The following is a 21,378-nucleotide window of genomic DNA, read 5'->3' on the forward strand; positions in this document are numbered from 1 at the left end:
AATAGTGCTCATAAAGTGAAGAAAAAATAACAGTATTAAACTGTAAAATCTGAAGCAAAAAAAACATGCAAAGATCCAACTAGGTAAATGAGTTCAGGCCTTAACATTCACTTGGAGGCACCTTCCAGTATATGTATTTGTGGAGAAGGAGCACACCCTCCCCAGCTTTGTGGAGCGGAAAAGAAATCATCAGGATGTTGTCCTTGCACTTCAGGAGATCCCAGTGAGAAAAGCAGGGCAATAAGGGACCCCTGTCATACAGTTCTGCCTCTGAAGGGACAGCCACATTCCCCAGATAGCCCAGCACATGCTATGCAGCAGCACCAAGCAGCTTCTGTAAAGAGCTGCAGTTACCTTTGAGGCCAGAAGGGCTCGTATCCAGAGAAAAGCATGTTTTGTGCTGACAGTTGGCTCAAACAGGCCAAAGGGCAGCTGGTGAAAAGCACGAGTGGCATGCCAATTAGACAGGCTAAAGAGGGGAGTAGCAGTGGCCAACTCCATCTTGGCAATCTACAAAATCTCAGGGAATGTGCTGTATGTCAGTAAACCACTGTGTTGCTGGATAGTCTATACTGGCCAACCCACTTATAGATCCATGACAGACTTCCCATCCAAACTATACCATTTTGATTTTGCTCCTATTTCACTTATTAAGGAAAAGATATCAACAATGTGAATCTCACCTAAGAGTGATGTGAGCAGCATCAGCAACGTGTCAGTATCTTCTCCAAAGCACAAGGCTGCACTTGTGATGTTTTCACTGTAGTTCCAGAGGGTTTTGCATATCAAACAAGCCAGCTGCAAGTCTGCTGGCCCAAAGTCTCGTAAGCAGTCAACTAACCTGTCAGTAACAAACACAAACAGTGTTTTTGCTCCATATAGTTTTCTCTGGAGTCCTTTAAGATCTAGGCAGTCTAGAAGCATGCGCAGATTCTATGAGGGGTTGCAGGAAAATTCTACATTAATAAACTTCTGATGCTACTCTCTTCTTTTTCACTTAGTCTAGTACCCTAAGGGTGCACACGTGCCTTTTGCTTGTACGTAAGTGCATACGTCTACCTGAATCTGACATCAAACAACTTGTTAATCCAACTGAACTATTTCAATCTTACATGTCACAAATACAATCAAATGAAAGATGCTCAATTCCAACAGATTTCATGGCAATACGTGACCATTCCAGATCTGTAGCTACCAGTACAGCCAAGGCTGCAAGCCAACCTTACCAGGCACCAAGAATCCACCCAGGAAGATGACGTGAAAGAAGAAAAATCTTCTGTCAATGCTTACAGTTTATTACACATCAGGAGATCTAACATGAAGACCTCCAAAGCAATTTGTTGTTTTCACAGCTCACAGATTTACCTCTTAGATTCAGTGAAGTCTGACTGTTTTGCAGATCTCATCCCTTCTTGTATTTTCTTAGCCTGCACTCCCAATAGACTCCTCTCAGAAATGCCAGTTTTACTAAGGACCATTAGGTTCTTGGCCTTTCTCCTACTCTCACCTCCTCACAGATAAGAAATGCAGGCTAGATCATACAGGACACTGAAATTAAGCTATAACTTTTCTGCTTCCACCAGTTTACACACAGACATGTCCAGAGTTCCCATTTCCAAACAGCATGGCTCACAAGTCCTAGGGCCACAAAAATAAATGCTGTTTTTTGCCTGCTGCCCCTCGCGAGCTCTCTAACGTTAATCCTTCATTGATGTTCTCTTTCTTGACCTTATGACACCCTCTTTCTCTCACTTTCCTGTTTCACTGTGATATAATCCAGTGATGAGGAAAGGAGCCAGTGGATATCTAGCACTTTCAAATGTGGCTGAAAACACCAGGAACTGAAAAGCAACTAAAATGAGGTTTGCAGAAAACTGGCAGGCATCTGATAAAAACCCAAAAGATCATGCTGCTCTAATTTTTTTTTAATTTTTTTTTTTTTTTTTTTAAGTTTATCCCTCTGATGAGACCAATTTCCTGTTTTATTAGGAACACTATATATAGGTACAATAACCTAATTTTCAAAAATCCATAGGGCTGATTTTCTTAAGGAGGTCATCCTGACTGTGTAACCATTTGTGTATTCTCTAGATTCATTCCATATTGTTAGCTTTTCCTTCCTGCTTCACAAACTGTCAGGCAATTCTGTGTTTTATACAATTCTACATAACAGAAATTCTACTAATTCCATTTTATATAATTAAATATAGTAGGCATTTCTCACATTTATTCTTCAATCAACCTGTCATTTATTTTTACTTCCGCTTTTCAGCTTTCAAATTTTGAAAGTTAACCAGAACACGGGAAGGAAAGATAAGCAGACAAAAAGTTTTGTTTACACAGTATAAAATAAGTAATTATGTGATGTATGAACAGGAAAGCATTTCAAAGTTTGGCATATTGTTTCACAAATGTGGGTTGTATCAGCTGCTTTACAAGTGTAAGAACAAGATCTTTCATGTTGCTCCAATTAAGCTGGATCCGCTATTATCTGAACATCAAAGCCACAAGTGTTGCATCCACAGTGGTTTTTCAAGATCTTTTCACTTACAGTAAAAGTGCTTTAACAATGAACTCTCAGAGAGAGGAGACACAGCAGCTTTGTTATACCAAGCATGGATATCTCAGATTGTTCTCTCTGCAGTATTAAGTAGTTACCAAAATGACAAAAGACCATGGGGGCACCTTATTTCTTTCACAGATACCTATTAAAGGTGTCTATTAATTGTAGATTTAACTCACATAGGATCAGTTAGGTCAAGCATAAGTGGCTACTGTGCAGCCATGCCTTAGTTATTGTGTTGTATGCCCCTGTATAGATCAGGAGGATCTCTGCAAGATTATTCTACCAGTCTTGGCACAGCAGTTGGCTAAGGCACTCCAATGCTCTTGCAAAAAAAATAAAAAAATAAAAACACATACTGAAGAATATGAAAGATTCTCTCTTGAAGCCCATTAGATCCCTAATAGTCTGCGACCTTACAACAAGTTCTTGGTCCCAGTGAAAAAGAATCCAATTAAAGATCTTTGGCCAAACTACTGGAATGTGTCTTTTGGTAAAACATAATCAGAAACTTACTTCCCAATTCCTCCTTCTTCCATCAGAAGAGCTCGTCTGTCCTTATCTACTGTGAGATTGAGCAAGACTCCACAGGCGGAAAAACAGACATCTTGATTCTTGGCATCAAGTAAAGCAATCACGAACTTGTGTACTGGGTTGTAAAGAAAAAAAAACAGCATTACTGAGAAGATAATCATGCAAAAAGCAATAGCACATACTCATTAAACGTGCACAGTCAGAAAACAGTCAAATGCAGGATATCCAACCCAGAATTGTAATCTTGTAGCACAGTAGTGTGAAGTTACTGCATTTGGCTTATGAGACAGGATAAGAGTCATTAGTACAAGCTCAACACCAGATGCTTCAACACAACACCTACAAAATTGGACACCAAAGTATTGTGAAAATCAAGTCAGAAGAAGTTAGGTTGACCAAGCTGAACTACAGGTTACTTCTTAAAAGTATCACTCTCATTTTCAATCACACAGTCAGCATAAACCACTAGGATTTAGCATCTGGCACTCACAGAGGGAAGTTCCACGCAAGGCAGGGTTGCCTCAGTCTGCATCAGATCCAGTTGGGACTGCTGCAGCCTGGGGCTCCTGCAGGAAGCGGGCAAGAAGCAGATGCTGGGCATGCAGCATCTCGCAGCACTTGTTGAATCTAAACTCAATAAGCAGTGGAAGGCAACTTCAGCCAGAGAGTCAGTCCTGTCTAGAGTAGAGGCAGTCTCCCAGCTCCTCCTGAACCTGGCATGCTGACACCATGGTCTCGCCAAGATGTAAAATTCTGAGACAGCTCGTTAGCAAGCAGCTACTAAGTGTCAGCTCTTCCTTCGCAGATACCTTCACCACCACAAACCTTTATATATTCATCCTTGAAAGAAGGGATTGTATATTGCTGCAAATCACCACACTTTGAGCACTGATAGATAGATTGATAGAAAAATATTTTCAGTGAATTGTTTTTTAATTAAACTGATTTCGCACCTTCTCTGGATAGCAAGGAGCTGCCATTTTTTTCCCCCTAAGCTCTTCAGGCACCAAAGCAAAAGGACTTGAGAAGACTTGTATTCTACTTCACCCAGGGGCAAAAAGGAAGCCTCTTTGTTGAGGCAAACATCTTCACTGCATATTACAAAGCACTAACAAGCTGCTGAACGTGGGAATCAAAAGACTATGAAGCTAAATGAGAGTTAACTTGGATATTCATTTTATATCAAATCACTACAAACCTGTATGACTTCAGGAAATGAAGGAGCGAAGGGAAATTCAAAATTATAACCTTTAGGGAAAACAGAGGGTTTTCTGTAGTATCTGCCTTTGTGAAGGTAGACCGTGGCACATTTTTCCTACTCCAATACTGCCATCTTAATGAAACTGAAATAAAATGGTCTTTATAATGACTACTGCTGGATTCTAAGATTGGCACGATATGCAAAACTTCAGATAAGACTGCTTCTGCCCTTTAAGTGAAACAGCTCATTAATATGCTTTTTCTTTTTAGAACTATGGACATTTAAAAACAGGACTCCTACAAATGCGAAACTCACTCTTTTTCTGTACGATGAAGTCACAGATCTCATGATACTGGGAAAGATTGCCAAAGACTCTGACAGCTTCCACAACTCCATCCATATTGTTGCTCATTAACAGCTTTAAAAGCACTACAGATTTGCAGAGAAATGAAATAAAAACAATTACTTGTATATCAGAAATGCGCTTGGCTTTTTATCAATTAATATCAGAATGCAAGAAGTAACACGTAATAAATGGGAACATCTACCTAACAGTCTGGTTGCAGTGAAGGGGATGAGCAGATGGTAGAACAAGAGCTAAATTGTGTAAGGCTTTGAAGATGAGACAAAGAGCTCCAATATGGGGCTAAATGCAAAGGCACAGATGAGGAGTTACGAAGATAGCCTAAAAAAAGTTGTAATAATGGGAACTGATCCTGCTGTACAGTTTTGAGTGGGCTCATGTGACAATCCAGGAAGACAGAACAAAAAATGCTGTAATATTTAAGAAAACTGATTTAGATCCTGAACAGATGGTCTTATGGTGGGATGCCTCTTTAAACAAAAATTATTTTCTGACATTAGCTATATTTTCAGTCAGTGCTGCTCCAACAAGCAAATACATTTTCTCTGAATAGCTACTTAATATCACCCCAGTCTGAAACATTTATTTGCTTGCTGCTTTCCTGCTTAGCAGATTCACTTGTAATTAGCATCAATCTTCAGCAGATAGAATGAGACCTTCAGCATTTCCTAGGAAGAGTTACCATCATTTAGATTTTTGGTATGTGGCAAAGGAATGATGCTACAGAAAGCGCATTTATCAGTCTTCTGTGAGGAAGAAGTGAATCACTGAAATCAGTGCACCACATAAAAGGACTCAAATTGGTGAACCATTAACCCTCCCACCACAAAAAAGTGAGAAACACAAAATGAGAAAAGAGGTTGGCTTTATTCCCATGACTTCCTTCTTGGAACGCTGCAGTACTGAACACACCTTGAACATGCCTTAAAGAGACAACAGAAATGATTTTATTTTTTTGTGTGTGTATCTTTGGGATCCACACACTTGTATCAAACAGCAAATATTCTCAAAATGTCTCCTAAAGGAAGCGTGCTGGTCTTGTGTTAAAAGGTTTCATCTCTCCTCATTTCTCACAGAGGAAAGGCAATGGGACTGCTTCCCCATTCTAACAATAAAAAGAGGAGAGGGAGAGCAAATAGGACTGAAAGAGAAGTCATTTGTTTCCACATTTCTCTGACTAGCATTAAGAGAGAGCTAGCTTATGGGAGATAAAATCACTCATGACAGAATACCAGAACTGTTAACCTAGAGAGGAAACTATGTCTAGTAGTCAGGGCACTATGTGGAGAGACATCATACTTTTTCCTACTCCTCATTGTGTCCTTTGCATAAACTTCAGGCTCTGTCTTTCCTCCATATCTTGTCTATTTAGAGTGTAACATTTGCAAGACTCATTGTATAACAACAGCCTTTTGTATATGATTAATACAATGAATCCCAGAACTCACATGCAGCTCCTTCACATCACTAAAATATGACTGTTGTCCATACTGACAGAGGGGAGTGAACCACGTAAGCCCTATACCGGCAACAGATTTATAATCCAGAAACAAAACAGTTTCAGATAACAAAACTTGCAGGTCTAGAAGGTCGCAATTATTATTTTGGCATGAATGAGTCTAGCAAAAGCTGCTAAAGAGAAAACGTCATAGCAAATTCATTTGGGGAGTAAAAGGGGTTTTGTCAGCAACCTAAATACTTTCACACAAGTTGTATGATTACGTTCCAAAAGAATTAGAAATCACTATGGTAGTAATTTAGCCCTATCATCTGTATATTCCTGCAATACAATGCCACAATATCCTATCAGCGTCTTCATTTTCTGTAGTGAAAAAGTATAGCATGCATAACTTTCACTTTCAAAAGGCACTGTTTAGAAGTCCTTACTTTCAGCAATGCGTAGCTTCTTGTCTTGAACTGCAGAACTCTTCACTTTGTAGAAGGATAAATTGTTGATTGTTGTTGCAGCATTGATCACCAACTCCTCACAGACTTCAATTGACTTGTATTCTAATATACATAAAGAAAGCATACATATATGTACATACATATGCTGACACATAACTTAGAAGCATAGCTCAGAGGTGAACTGAATTGCAGTTAATGTGGCCACTATTAAAGATCATTTTTATTTTTCACTAAAATGGTAGAGGCTAACAGGAATAGCTGATGCAGAAGTGGCAATACAAAGTCACACTTTCTGACTTCATCTATAGAAAAGATTGTGACGAACATGGCGTTATGTAAAATCTAGTTAAAACATATTACAGATCTTATTTACTGCATTGAGATGGGGCTGAGGAGGATTTGCATGCAGAAACAGGCCTGTATTATAGTTATCAGAGTGCTGACAAAGAGAACAAAGGCTACTGCTAAGCTACTATGACACATTAAAATAAAAAGTAGTCTTTAACAGTATCTGAGACATTCTCTCAAAGAGCTCTTGACAATGTCACTGATGTGCAACTTCCTCTTATGCTTGCAAGTCTGAATTTTTCTGAGGTTTCTGTCCTCAGAAACCAAGGGTGAAGGAAATAAAATTTTGTGGTAAACTGATAGAGCACTCATGAAAAGAAGAGAGGGTCGGAGAGAAGCTGTAAAGCTCAAAGGTGTTTGCGCAGTTATTAGGACAGTTCCAACCCTGGTAGCTCCTACAGGGCTTAAGACAGAGTGGATGAATTTGTGAGTCTTGTTGTCTCTAAATGCCAGGTTGTGGTAGACAAGACCGGGAAATTAGTATATAAACAGACTGATTGTGTTTATGTAGTCTTACTGTTCTCATCACACACTAAAATATATTGAGTTACTTGAAATACATCTCCTCACTGCTGAACTATGTTAGTGGGAGAACAGTCTGCCCAGTTCTAGCCTGCATTTAGATTCACAAAGAGATCAGTAAGTGGTAAATCCAGCCCAAGAACAGCGACAAAAACAGTGAATGTTAAAAATAAATAAAACAATGGATCTTCTTATAAGTGAAGTCTCACAGGCAGACATACTTAAAATTCTAATTTGCTTCTCTTTAGTGATCAAGTCTGCGAGACTTACCACCGAATGAAGCACTTCTACAACTTCTTTGCACAGACATTGAAAAGTCAATGCTTTCAGTCTCAAACAGCATTTTATATAATACAGTTTATGAATACCAGAAAATTGACTTATTTTTGCAACAGAATCCACTTAGGTATGGCTCAATCTAGATAAAAAGCTTAAGCAGAAAAATCCTAAACTCTTCCTGCAGATTGAATGAAGATAACACATGCAACATAGATTTTATTACCTAGTACTGTAACAAGTAATTCTACAACACGATGGGCAGCTGCCAAAGCCGCTCCTACACTGGGATGAATGGACAGATTGGCCAGCACTCGTATCAGTTTTATCAGAACATCTTCTGCTTTGGAAGGATGCTTTGGATTTTTTTTTTCTTCCCTTCCTCTTTCATGGTACCATTTCTCTTCATTCAAATCAAGTTCATGGTAGGTTTGGAATAATGACATCAAGGTGTTAACGCTTCCTTCTTCTTTAAAAAATTGCTCCCGGGCCTGGTTATTCTTTGCTGTTAAATTACCAAGAATAAAGATGATACGGATAACCAAGTCCTGCAATAAAGTAAACAAACTGTATATAAATAAAAAAAATCAGAAGCTATCAGCTGCTTTAACAGAAGGCAATAATTTGTTTTGGAATTCATCAAATAGCAGGTCCCAAAACACAGAAAGAATGCCAAATACAGCAAATAGAAGTAAATTGTTATGCTACTATTTTTCATAAATCAGTTTACAGAAGAAATTTTTAAAAACCATGTGACAGATCTACCACAGCATTGAGGTTGCTGATCAGGAATGGAATACGCTTTGTAACCTGTTTTTAACAAGTCCATAGTAATCTTAAAACATCATTTTATACCCCAGAATAATCCTATGAGCTAAATCTTACTAATCTTACAAGCAAGTAAATGTCTGCTATATGGCCAAAGACTGCTAACTTCCCTTCTTCTCTAGGTCCGCTACCCATTGCAGAGGTTAAACTACTTGACCTTACTCTGCTACTGTTAAATCCATGTCATTCCCTTGTTAATTTCAATTGTCTAGAGATTGCTGAATTACTTGTTCCAGAATTTTACCAAAAATATGACCAGTCTGTTGTTCCCCAATTCCCCCTTTCTTCTTTTCCAGAGAGGTGTCCTATGGCCCTGTCATCCCACATAACTTCTCAGGAACTCCAGAGACATTACCCCTTTCTACCCTCTAGTAAGCACCAGAAGGTAAATTCCTTGAGGTCTACCTGGTCTAAAGATACTTAAATATACTCTAGCTCATTATTCAGTGATAAAAGAACTCGAACTGGAATAGAGATTAATCATTTGATCATACTTAGACCTTTTAGAAAAAGAAGAAAAAAAAAAACAGCATTCCACACTTCACTACTTAATGTCATCTGTCAGTAATTCTCATCTTATCTTCTGAGCACAGAAGCAATTACTTCCTTATTGTCTTCTTGCAATTATTATTCTATAGTAAGTTCTCATGATTCTTTATATGTCCCCTTCTATTTGCTTCTCATCTTGTGCTGTATTATTCTAATTTTGATTTTAAATGTTCTTGCCACCCTCTTATTTTTATCATTGCTAAATGAGACCTACTTTCTGTTTTTAGATAGTATCTCGAGATCTCATGATTTAACCAAATTGTTCTCTTAAAGCACTTCCTATCCTTGCCCTCAAGTGGGATACTGAATTGCATCTCTTTTTGCTTCACTTTGGACAGACAGAGCTACAGCTATTTTTCTCCAAAATGAGAGGATCTTAATTCAGTGCTATTCAACACTCCCCCATCTTTTTCTAACCCACCTGTATGGGAGAAGAAAAAAAGGATTCTGAAAATCTGAACTAAGCTAGGTACAAACTAACTAAAACATCTAAAACATATTATTCAAAACCTACTTATTTTCAAAGAGTTCATAGCTGTATCAGCACAGGTAAAAGAACAGCATTTCTTCAGGTATAGCACAGCCAGCATTTTATACTGCTGTACATGCATTAACCCAGTATTTTGATCATTTTCCTCAGATGCAATAGCTATAATCATAGACATTCTAACCCTTGATGGCATTAATAATACAAGTTAACCAGACACACTCCAACTGAAGTAGACTTAAGGAAAAAAGATGTGTAAGCAGCAAATCCTTTTTTCACATATGCCCTCATGAGCAAATTTCAGGTCCCAAGCCTCTGCCACAGAAGCTGACAAGAACATCACCCTAAGGTAAAGACAAATGCTATCTCTGAATTTAAGAGGCAGGCAGTTTCGTAATGGAGACGTGAGCTCTCTTCCTCTCTCTGTATAATATGACCACTCTGCAGGACCCACTTCTTTTTTTTTTTTTTTTTTTTTTCTCTAAACCAGGCATCGTATTTTTGCTAGCTTCTAAATGTCATTGAGACAAAATTTTTCTGCACATTCTTCCTGACTAACCACTAAGAGCTTTCACCTTTGCTGGCACAGTCCCCATTTCACAAAGCATGTAAGAATTTGAAACAAACAACAGATGAATCAGAAGAGAGAACTGAAAAAAAAGCAGGCAGTCTCGTTTGACTCGTTTATATTGACTTTCTAATTTTGGTCAAAACAGTATCAGCCCAGCAACAGCCCTACCCAATCAGCAAACAGACAAACAGGTAAAGTACAGCAATCCACTGATATTTTGAGAAGTGTGATCTCAACTGTTCTTTCCACCTACAGGCTAGCAAAACAAACTTCTAGAATATAACTTCTTTCTAGCCAAGCACATCTGGTTTTAATAGCATATTACTGAACTTTCCTTATCTTCCATTGACAATTTAATTAGAACAGTCAAAGAGAAAAGCACGTACAACTTAAGTAACATAAGGCTTTAAGGTTCATATTACTTTTTGCCCTTTGTGTTTAAAATGCTCTTAGGGTAAGAGTTGCTAACACCAGCTTGGAGTTGCTCTGTAAAGAAATGCATGTAAAAATGAATGGCATTTTGAAACTGCTTGCAAGACTAAGCCTGTAGAAGGCCCAGGGGACTTTCTGTACACAGTGGAAAAAAAATCAGTATAATAAATAAAGTTATTATGCATCTCTAAATGTTTGGAGTATTAGCTGCATATGGACCCTCAGATACTTGGACATTTGCAGAAAAATTATGTACCAGTCAGGACCTGCCTTTCATGAATCCATGCTGGCTAGACCTGATCCCTCACTTGTCCTGCACATGCCATGTGATATCACTCAAGATGATCTGCTCCATAACCTTTCCCGGCACCAAGGTCAGGCTGACAGGTCTGTAGTTCCCCAGATCCTCCTTATGACCCTACCCGTAGATGGGAGTCACACTGGCATGCCTTCAACCCTCTGGGATCTCTCCAGTTGAACAGAAACACAGATAAATGGTGGAAAGCCATTTGGTAATCACCTCTGCTAGCTCCCCCAGCACCTTCAGGTGCATCCCATCTGGCTCCAAGGACTTGTGACAGTCCAGGTAGGTCTCTGTTTCCACATGAACTGTGGGGGGGTTTATTCTGCTCCCTATCCCAGACTTCCAGGACAAGGGGTAGAGTACCCTAAGAATAATTGGTCTGGCTTCTAAAGACAGACATAAAGAAGACACTGAGAACCTTAGCCTTTTCCTTATCCTCAGTGGTCACATTCCCCACTGCACGCAGTAAAGAATGGAAGTTCTCCTTGGCCCATCTCTTACTGTTAATATATTTATAAAGAAGTTTTTTGTTCTCTTTTATCCCAATGACCAGGTTGAGTTCAAGCTGGGTTTTTGCCTTTCTGATTTTCTCCCTGCATATCCTAACAAAATCTCTGTATTCTCTCTAAGTTGCCCATCCCTTCTTCCATAGGAAGGAGACACTCTCTTTCTTCCAGAGCCTCAGAAAAAATTCCCTTTTGATCCATGCTGATTTTCATTCCCACTGGCTCATCTTACAGCATTTGTTTATTTATTACATTCACTTATATGATATATAGGTTTTAGTATGTATGGCACGAAAGGCAAATTACAGGTGGGAATTATACTCAGTTACTTCATCTTTTTATATAGAGGCATTCATGTGAGATGCACTGCTCATAGAGAGCACCCAAACCTGATGGGAAAGATATACATGAAACCACACAGCTTCACTTGGAAAAACAACTCTGAAGAAACATGTCAAGAAGTGCTCCAGAAGGAGAAGTGATGTTTTTCTTTTCTTCCCATCTGTCAAGAATCTGTAATATTTTCATATTTAAAGAGGGAAAGGCACTGCTTACTCCATCAACATCAAACTCTTTGTTTTCTGTCATCTGGAGTCATACAATTTTATTACTGGTATTAAAATTATTTATTTCTCTAACTCTAAAAATCTATTCCTTGCACTGTGCTAGTACCAAAGGTACTCAGTGTGCCTGCTGAGTCACAGAACTTGACAGCAGTTTATCTTAGCAATTAAAATGTATCTGCCTTTTCACGTATATCATGAGGAACAGACCTACAAATAGCACAGATTTGCTAATGAGTAAGAAAGGACAACCATTAGATCAGTAATTTCTAATTAAAACAAGATAGATAAACAAGGGAAGGAAGTCCATTCTAGAATCTGTACACATTGGCCAAATACCTGGTGGTCCACCTGGACCATCAGAAGGGGAAGAGTGGTACGAAACAAGAAATCAAGAAATCAAGATGCCAGCAGCCCCTTTTAGGGTTCCTACTGAATCTCCAACTATATATGAATTATCATGTTACACAAAATCAGTAGTGATAGTAAAAAAAAAAAAAAAAAAAAAAAAAAGTCATTTGCCCAGAAGTATCATAGAATGATGAAGGGTTGGAAGGGACTTTAGAGATCATCTGCGTCCAGTTCTGGGCTCCCTGGTTCAAAAAAAGACAGGAATCTCCTAGAAGAAGTCCAGCAGAACGCCACAAGAATGATAAATGGCCAGGAGGAAGGACTAAGTAACCTGGATCTGTTCAGCCTGGGAAAAAAGACGACTGAGGAGGGATCTGATTAATGTTTTTAAATATCTAAAGGAGGATGGGAGGCAAATGGATGAAGACAGACTCTTCTCAGTGGTATGTAGCGACAGCACAAGGAGTAATGGCCTAAAACTTGAACACAGGAAGTTCCATATAAGCATGCAGTACAACTTCTTTATGGTAAAGGTGACAGATCACTGGCACAGGTTTCCCAGAGAGGTTGCGGAATCTCCTTCCATAGAGACATTCAAGACCCATCTGGATGCCTACCTGTGTGACCTATTGTAGGGAACCTGCTTTAGCATGGGCACTGGATTTGATGATCTCTTGAGGTCCCATTCAACTCATGCAGTCCTGTGATTCTGTGACATTGTTCCATCCTCCCTTCCATGTGCAAGGACACCTCACACTAGACCAGGTTGCTCAAAGCCCTACCCAGCCTGGCCTTGAGTATCTCCAAGGAGGGAGCACCCACAACTTTTCTGGGCAACCTGTTGCAGTGTCTCACTACCCTCACAGTGAAGAATTTCTTTCTTGTAACTAGTCTAAACCTACCCTCTTCCAGTTTATAACCATTACATTACCCCTTGTCCTTTTGCTATATGTCCCTTGTAAAAAGTCCCACCAGCTTTCCCATAGGTTCCCTTCAGGTACTGTATAAACTGCATCTACTGCTCATTCAAATTGAATTAACAAGTTTATCTTTCTGTTTTTTACATATCGAGACTTTCTTTGCAGAGCCCGATAGTCTAACAACAAAGTAACAGCACTTATGCCTTCATGAAGCTAACAGTTAGGATTCATCTTGCAGTGACATTTTGACTGTGAAAACACCTGGTTAAACCACCCAATGTGAAACTTGATTTAAAAAAGAAAAAAAAAAAAAAAAAGAGGAGTGGGAGAGAATGTATCAGAAGATATCAGAAGTATCAAAAGCAAATTAAGATGATTTTAACTGAGAAACCTGAAGCAAGGAGCAGAGAGGAAAGGCTTTACCACAGTGACAGGCACTGAAACCCTTCCTCAAGCAGAAGCACCTAGAGCAGGTTACCCAGAAATGCATGTTTCTCTGTACCACATACCACAGGAAAATATCCAATAGTTTTTTATATCCTAAAACCTGTTAAGGTAACCTTTTCTGATAAGGGTTCATTTGCACTTAATGCCTTTTAGCAATGAAGAGCTCATGTCTTTAGGTTTGTCAACACTTGGAGATCTAGGAAAGGTAACAAAGCAATCACTGCCAACAGAACAACATTTGGTGAAAAGCAGGGTAAATACTCTATTGAAAAATATTTCAGAAATCACTAACTGAAAAAAGTTGAAAACTATATCCCCCATAGTATTGCTCTAATGATTACTGGTATCCTTGGTTAAAATCTTGCTTCTTATTACTACTTTGAATTTCCACTGCTTCAACCACTATTTCTTGCTATCACCTTTCTAAGTTAAAGGCTGATCTATGAAGAAAAATATCTTCCTTTACAATTCTATGAAATAGGCAACTAGCTAATACTCTGATCTTAGACATTTATTAGCTTTCCAAAAAAAACACCCCACAATTAAACAAATAAATTCATCGTTTTTATAGCTCTTTTCAGAGCTGTTTTCAAGCTTTCAGCACATTTTAAGGGTACCTGTCATCCAAGCAGTAATATCTCCTCATCATCTGTTACTCTAATGTTCACATATCCAGTAATTACATTTACACTGCTGTATCCTCTGGTACACCAAAGCATTTGGTTTCCATTCAGTACATGCCAATGAAGGCTGCTTGACTACAAAGTTCTAGATTCCTCACCATATCACATTTTCTGCATTCTACTTACCTCTTTTTGCTTTCAGATCTAAATAAACGAACTATAAGTTACAGAGTACTAGAAAGATACAAATAAACTATCAACTCAGCACACCATCACAAAAATTATACTGTAGAGAAAGACCTTATGTGGTCATTCAGATTTATCAGCAGGTTGCCATAATTTTTATTCTAAAATGGATATTTCTTTCTTGGAAAAATATTCAGGAAAGAATGAATGATTGGCTGCAAATATGCAGGAAATCTGTGAAAAATAAATCTTATATTTTCTTCTTCTTCCAGTGGTTAATTTCAGCATTTAAGAAAAAAAATTTGAAAATCTGAAATAAAAATGGCTGCATCACTGGATTCTTGTTAAGATTCTTGTTCTTTGATTGTATTAAGTTATTAGGTTATATGACTGACTGAAATAGATATTGAGTTCCTGGGAGCTCATCACAAAGTTGTCCAAAAGCCAGGCAAAAAACCATTCAGAAAGGTCAATCAGGGCACACAGATAAGTCTTTCCCTAATAAATAATGCTAGAAACAAAGCAGAGAAATTCTCTGCATTTATAGGCCCCATCTTTAGCAATCTTCTCAACTGCGGCAATCCTAAGAACAAAAAGGATAATCAACAGCCCTAAAAGCATAACTTTTTTTCAGAGGGAGACAAAAAAAATTCTCACAAGCTGAAGTCTGCTTGCTCACGAAAGTCATTCAATACTTGCTGCTTGGTAGATGTTCTTGGGAATAAAACTGTGCTGATCCAGGCAGAATGAACCCAATAACTGTGGACATTTCCTTAAAGACGATGACAAAGCAATTTCAATCTATTCTTCATTTAATAGAGTAAATTGTGACAAATTGATTGTTAAATCAAACAGGTAAAACAGCATGCAAATTATAATTGTTAGTGCAGTTCTACTGGCTGATGCAAGAGATTCAAAAAAAATAACAAATCATTTCATGCACATCAGGACCAGGATGTTTGCCAGAACTGGCAGAAGTAACTGATGATCAGAAGCATCCAGTGAAGAAAATATAATTCCAGAGAAGCTAGATGAGTTTTCCTTGCATTGGTTCCTGCCCACTATGAACGAAACTGAGGAGATCAATGCTATAGCCTTCTCCAGGGAAGACTCATCGGAGGATCTGCTGAAAACCAAAGTGATCACAAACTTCTAAAGAAAAAACTGATGAAACAAACAGTGACAAATCACCAGGAAGAGATAATCACTCAAGAGTTCTAACTCATTAACTAAATAGCTTAATGACTAACAGTGATGAGCAACCTCTCACTCAAAACTGCCTTGACGTCTCAGAACTGGAAAGGTAACAAACATGAAATTCACTATTAGAAAGGGATCCAAGAGATTCAAGTCTGATGTCTATACCAGATGAATTTGAAGAAACCGTTGAAAAGAACAGTCAATTAGTGAACAGTTGGATACATGCAATCAGTTTTAAGACTCCTGAGTCCTGACACCCAATTCTCGAGCTCTTTTGAAGGGATCAACAGATATAAAGGATACTCATTTGACAGAACCTACTTTGCTTTCCAGAAAACTTCTGACAAGGTCCCTCACCAAAATCTTAGTGAAACTAAGCAGTCATACCATGAGGAGAATGTTCTGTACCAGTAAGTGTTCAGAGGATGGGAAACAATAAATTAATGGTTCCTGCAATTGAACTCCATCCGTTTTTGTGACGAGACCTGTTTTGTTCAACATATTCATAAAAAAACACTGAAAAGTGGGTGACAGCAATGATACAGCAGATTTTGTTGATGACAGTAAGATATTCAAAATAAAAAAGACAAAGGCTGACTGAAGAGCAGAAATTGGTAATAAAACAACAGACAAAATTCAAATGCTGATAAAAATGAAACAGAACAAGACAAAATTAACAGCTTTTGAACCAACCATAACCACCTGGAGGGAGATTTTTTGTATTCTCCTCAGAGTTGTAGTACTCACAGAAGGTCAAAGAAGCAAATCAAATTTTTAGCTTCACTGAGAAGCAAATTTATGCAAGCATGGAAATATATGATCTGGTCATATCTGAACAGCTACTTCTAGTCCCCTCATCTCAAAAAAGATACAGGACTAAAAATTGTAAAAAGCTCAGAGAAACACTACATGGATGCACAACAGTATGGAACTCAAAGACTGTATGATAAAAGTCAAAAAAGTTAGTAGTGTGAAACAAATGACTAGGGGATTAAATTTTCATCAGCTTTTCAAAACAAGAAGCAGAGGGTATCAAATAAAGATAGTAAAACCAAATTCGAAAGAAATTTAAAAAAATTATTTGTGCAACAGTTAGTTAGTACAGCAACTCCTCGCCAATGGATGCTGAGGAATTTAGAAGTTTGTGTGATGTATAGTTCTATAACAATTTCTGCAGGGGTAACAAGAACTTTGTGGAAAAGACCAGCACTGAATTTTATTTTGAACAAGAGAACCACATCTGGCTAAGGACTCTCCAATTTGGAAAGAGCTGAAAGTTTAGAAAGTTTGCATGTGAAGTATTGTATAGTCTTGTTCTGGTTTTGCTGTTCTCTAGGCATCTGATTTTCACCAGTATTTAGCATAGATACTAGTCTGGATGGACCTTCCATGAGACTCAGTGTGATTATTCTTTTACTTAGCAGGCAACTGCTGCATCTAGTAATGGCAGATGCTTCACAAATGTTTTCTAATTAGAAATAGTAGGCTAAACTGAAGTTTAAAGAGACTCTTCTTCACAAAAAATACAAGATCCCTTCCATGCAAATTTTAGCATCACACCCTGCATTTGTGCACTTAAGAATGAAAACAGACTCTTCACTGTAAATTGATAGAAGATAACACAAGTGCTGGCAGGCCTCCAAAAGGCCACCTAAGCTCAGGCAGTGTTTGACCTACTGACAGAAGCTACTTGACCTAGTTAGGTAATCTCCCTGTTCCAAAAGCACGGTCTCTTCATGACTTGTAAAATCAACCACAAACTGAGAACACTAAACTTTATTTAGGTTATCTGAAAAGCTTACGGATGATAATGATCTGGGTAAGGGAAACAACACCTTGTTCAAAGATTCCTGGAGATGGGCAAAACAGGAGACTACAAAGCAGAGTAGAAAGTGAAGCATGCAAAACTCACCCTACAACATAGATGCTCTACAAGAACACTTCTGATAGGCTTTCATGGCATCTGGCAACCGCCAAGGACTTTTGTTACTTCACACAAGTAAGCTCCAAAACTGACAAGTTGGTCCACAGAACATACATTCCAGATGCCCAGAAAAGCACTGCTGAACTCCTGAGTGCTACCTTGCAGATCCAGTTTATTCAATCCTCAGTACTCCTCTCCTTACCTAAGATTATGACACATAGAATTAAGCAAGTCCTGCCAACTCAATTTCAAAGTCTTTCTCACAGAGATAAATTCCCTCTCTCCCATTCCTTCTGCCTCCTTTACTCAAGAGAGAGCATGAGCTGAACAAAAAATTAAAAAGACTTGGAACTGCAGCGTGGTGAGAAGAACAGAGACTATTTGGGTGGCAGCTGTGGAATTCAGCATATGGTGTGGGAGCAAGTCATTAGTCCCATTTCCAGTGCTCACATTTTTATTTTCACAATATTTAATGTTTATTTTTAAAGTCATAGCACTTGAGAAAAGTTTTTGGTGTTTTTTTTTTTTCCCCTAGTATGTTCCTAGCTATCATGATTGCCAGTAAATAAAAAACATGAACTTTGCAACCTTAAAATTCAAAACACACACACACACACTTCCTCTTTCTTAACATACCAGTTTTCAGTCCTAAGGATTTTGAACGGTTTGAGTTAATAATGCTGATTTATTCTCCTCTTTACTTCTTCCCACAGCAAACAATTTTACCCACACTGCTGTTAGCTGTTTACTTTTCAACAGACACCACCTCATTCTACAACTCACTAGCTGTCAGCATTTTACAGGATTAGCAGTGCCAACTGTACCCCAGGAAAAGCACTCATGCTTCTCACAGCTCAAGTGTTTATTACACAGTACAGAAAAAAAATGGTGCCTTACCCACAGCCCTCTTCTTGATTCTGCAGGGCTTCACTAAGCTGACAAATGGCAATTGCATGCTTGATTAAAAACTGCAGTTAAGAAATAACTATTCTGAAGACATTACAAACAATCACCATAAAATGTTGTTCTAATATACAAGTTCTTTTTTCTCTAATTTGTATTTTGATAGACAGTTTAATATAAAAACTAAGGCTAATCTAGTGACAAAACTACTTTAGAAAGCAGACAAATGAGAAGCTAAATTCTGACAATTACCTGAAAAAATTTTGAAATTATATATGAGCCTAGAATTCATTATGACACAAAACTATCAAGTCAGCGTTTCCTTTTAAAATTACAGATGAAGGCTGAAAGGAAGATGTTACTCGCTTTAAGCTCCTTACTCCCACAGGACCATCATTTGTTGAGATGTTAATACAGTGCTCACAAGGAAGATAGCTACAAATCTAGTAAAACACAACATCTTGAAGATTTCTCATCTTATTTATGTAGTCCTTTATTAAATGTCTTTATGGACTACACAATGCAAGAGCAGTCTGAACCCAGAAATACTCAGAAATGCTGCTGAAACATTAATTATTTTCATCTGTTGGTTAATCTTTCTCCCTCTTCTGTATGTACTACCACAGAAAACAGAGGCAGGTAAACAGGAAAGGGAGAAATTATTTTTGTATTTGGCAAAAGAAGGAATAAATTGGTCAGCATTGCTAATATCATTACCTTCATGAACTATCTTTAACAACAGCAGCAAAAAGGATCTTCCAACAATTGACCACACGTTACTAAACTTGTGTCAAATTGTGTAGGCTAGCTAAATGTGCTCAAGTCAGTTTAGATACTGGAGCAGCTAAGAAAGTTCTTTACTTCTAAAAATAATCTTTATGCTCAATGTTCTGAAATCTCATTCCGCTTTTGAAATATTTATGCTTTACAAAGAAGTTTTCTTCTTAAATCTTACCTGGCAATACAGCTGTGTAGTTTGCCATAAATGGAGCGCAGTGCTGTTACCAACATGGCAATCTTTCAAACTATGATCCTACACCAAGTCCCCAGAGCCTAGTGCTCCAGTAAACATAAGAAAGATCCTTACAATAGAGCAAGAAAATAGAGCAACAGAGCCTTCAAGTTCTAATGAAGCCGGTAACAAATATACTTGTATAATTTTAGCTAGTAGGATGAGGCATTTTAACAAACTCTAAACATGTTTTTCTAGGTGCAAGATTCCAATGCAGCCTTACAGGCATACAGTTTTCTCTAATAGAAGAGAGACATTCTGATACCTTATGCAGTTACTAAGGAACAAGCTTTCCTCTGCTTTGAAATTTTTTAGCTCTGGAAATATTCACACTCCTTTTGTAGGAGAGGAGGGCAGAAGAAATCCCTACAGTTTCCTGCTATCAAATACACAAATAAACTATTTTCTTTTAAAAGTTGTTTTTGTTTTTTTTAACTAAGAAAAACAATTAAGTATCTAAAAGAACACGTGCAACTGACAGATAAATGAATCAACTGTCTATCCTCTGAATTGCTTTGAATATTTAATCTAAGTGATTTCATTTCAATTATTTACTACTTAAAATGCCATCAACCACTTAAAATTTTTATTTGGAAAATGCCTAAAAGTAGGTCACTGAAAACAGGCTTACACACAATAATGCACAGACACATCAGAGGATTAATATATAAAAATGGAGAGATGAAAAAAAACTGACCTGCTGTTTCTGGTGTTTGTTTAGCAGGGCTAAAAATAAGATGTAACATCTGGAGCAGTCTGCTAAAGCTGCACAGAAGTCATTGTACGAAGAAAGTTTGCTACAAAGGTACAAAAATAACATACAAATGAATGAAAGCACTTTTTTTCCACAAAAGATTAAAAAAAAAAAAAATCACTCTGCTTTTGACTCTCAGAGCCCTGTTTTCCAACATGTTAAATGAATGCCAATACTTTGACTTCTAACAGAGGCACATGCAGTTATACAAGAGTGTGAATAATGGAAACAAATAAATATAAGGAGCTTCCCAACCTGCCTGCCACAACAAGCTCATAGTAGAATCATAAGCTTAAGGTGAAATGGGAAGTCAGACTCCCTTCCTAATATATGGTAATAAATGCTAGCAACAGCAGAACATGTCTGTCACTACCAAACATAGAAATCAGATATTTTTGCAGTCACAATATTACCTCTGCATTTTCCCTAACTGCTCCAGTCCTACGCTGATCACTTTTATCATTACAAAAAATAGAATCAGACATGCTTTGGTCATACTAGAAATACTGCAGTAACTATGGTAATGTCTTACTTCCCATGTAGTCAAAACCAGCAAACATCTGTGCTGATGTTCAATTACCAGCAAGACTTATAAACTTGAAGAAATGAAGAATTTGAATTGATTGGAACATATTCTCTTTGGAGAAGCTGTGTAAAAGCTACTGAAAGAAAAAAAGAATAATTATTCCGTATTACTAGGATACAGAAGAAAATTTAAATGTGTGTTCCATACTGCATAGAACTTTTTTTTTTCCCCGAGACTGCAATTTCCAGGAAACTAATTAAATTGATTTTGTGAAAAATTTTTTATCTTCAGAACCCGGAGTTCACTGAACATAAGAAGAAAAAAAAACAAAAACTGAAGCAGTAGGAAACTTTAAATAAGACAAATTACTTTTGCTCCACATTGAATTCTAGATCAAATAAATATCCTTGTCAGAATTACAGTCCAATTACAAAACCATTGCCTAACCAGCCTCAATTTCCATGGCATTTCACCTAGTAAAAAAAATGCTCTCTCTCTAGAAGGAAATATGCTGAAAGCACTGGGATCCCTGCTAGAATTCAACTCATTTTTAGGAGCAAATTTAGAAACATAAGT

The 21,378-nt window shown here is 37.8% G+C and overlaps 1 protein-coding gene across 13 annotated transcripts in view; it reads right to left on the reverse strand.

Moving 5' to 3' along the window:
• Positions 1 to 21,378, reverse strand: part of ARMC2 (armadillo repeat containing 2) — a 68,632-nt gene that overhangs the window by 10,547 nt on the left and 36,707 nt on the right. For 12 of the 13 annotated variants that reach the window (XR_014881449.1, XR_004158946.2, XR_014881448.1 and 9 more), the window contains exons 12-17: positions 20,220 to 20,319; positions 7,943 to 8,264; positions 6,550 to 6,672; positions 4,614 to 4,727; positions 3,080 to 3,212; positions 684 to 841 (exon numbers count right to left, since the gene is read on the reverse strand). Coding sequence is in view for 6 of the 13 variants with exons in the window: in XM_085217521.1 (XP_085073647.1) it covers positions 684 to 841; positions 3,080 to 3,212; positions 4,614 to 4,727; positions 6,550 to 6,672; positions 7,943 to 8,264; positions 20,220 to 20,319 (950 nt within the window). In the remaining 7 variants the exon portion in view is untranslated. The remainder of the gene's footprint in view (positions 1 to 683; positions 842 to 3,079; positions 3,213 to 4,613; positions 4,728 to 6,549; positions 6,673 to 7,942; positions 8,265 to 20,219; positions 20,320 to 21,378) is intronic. The other variant, XM_019613036.3, reaches the window with a different exon arrangement.

Source organism: Meleagris gallopavo, chromosome 2, assembly GCF_905368555.1.
Source record: "Meleagris gallopavo chromosome 2, MGAL_WU_HG_1.1, whole genome shotgun sequence".
NCBI classification, from domain to species: domain Eukaryota; kingdom Metazoa; phylum Chordata; class Aves; order Galliformes; family Phasianidae; genus Meleagris; species Meleagris gallopavo.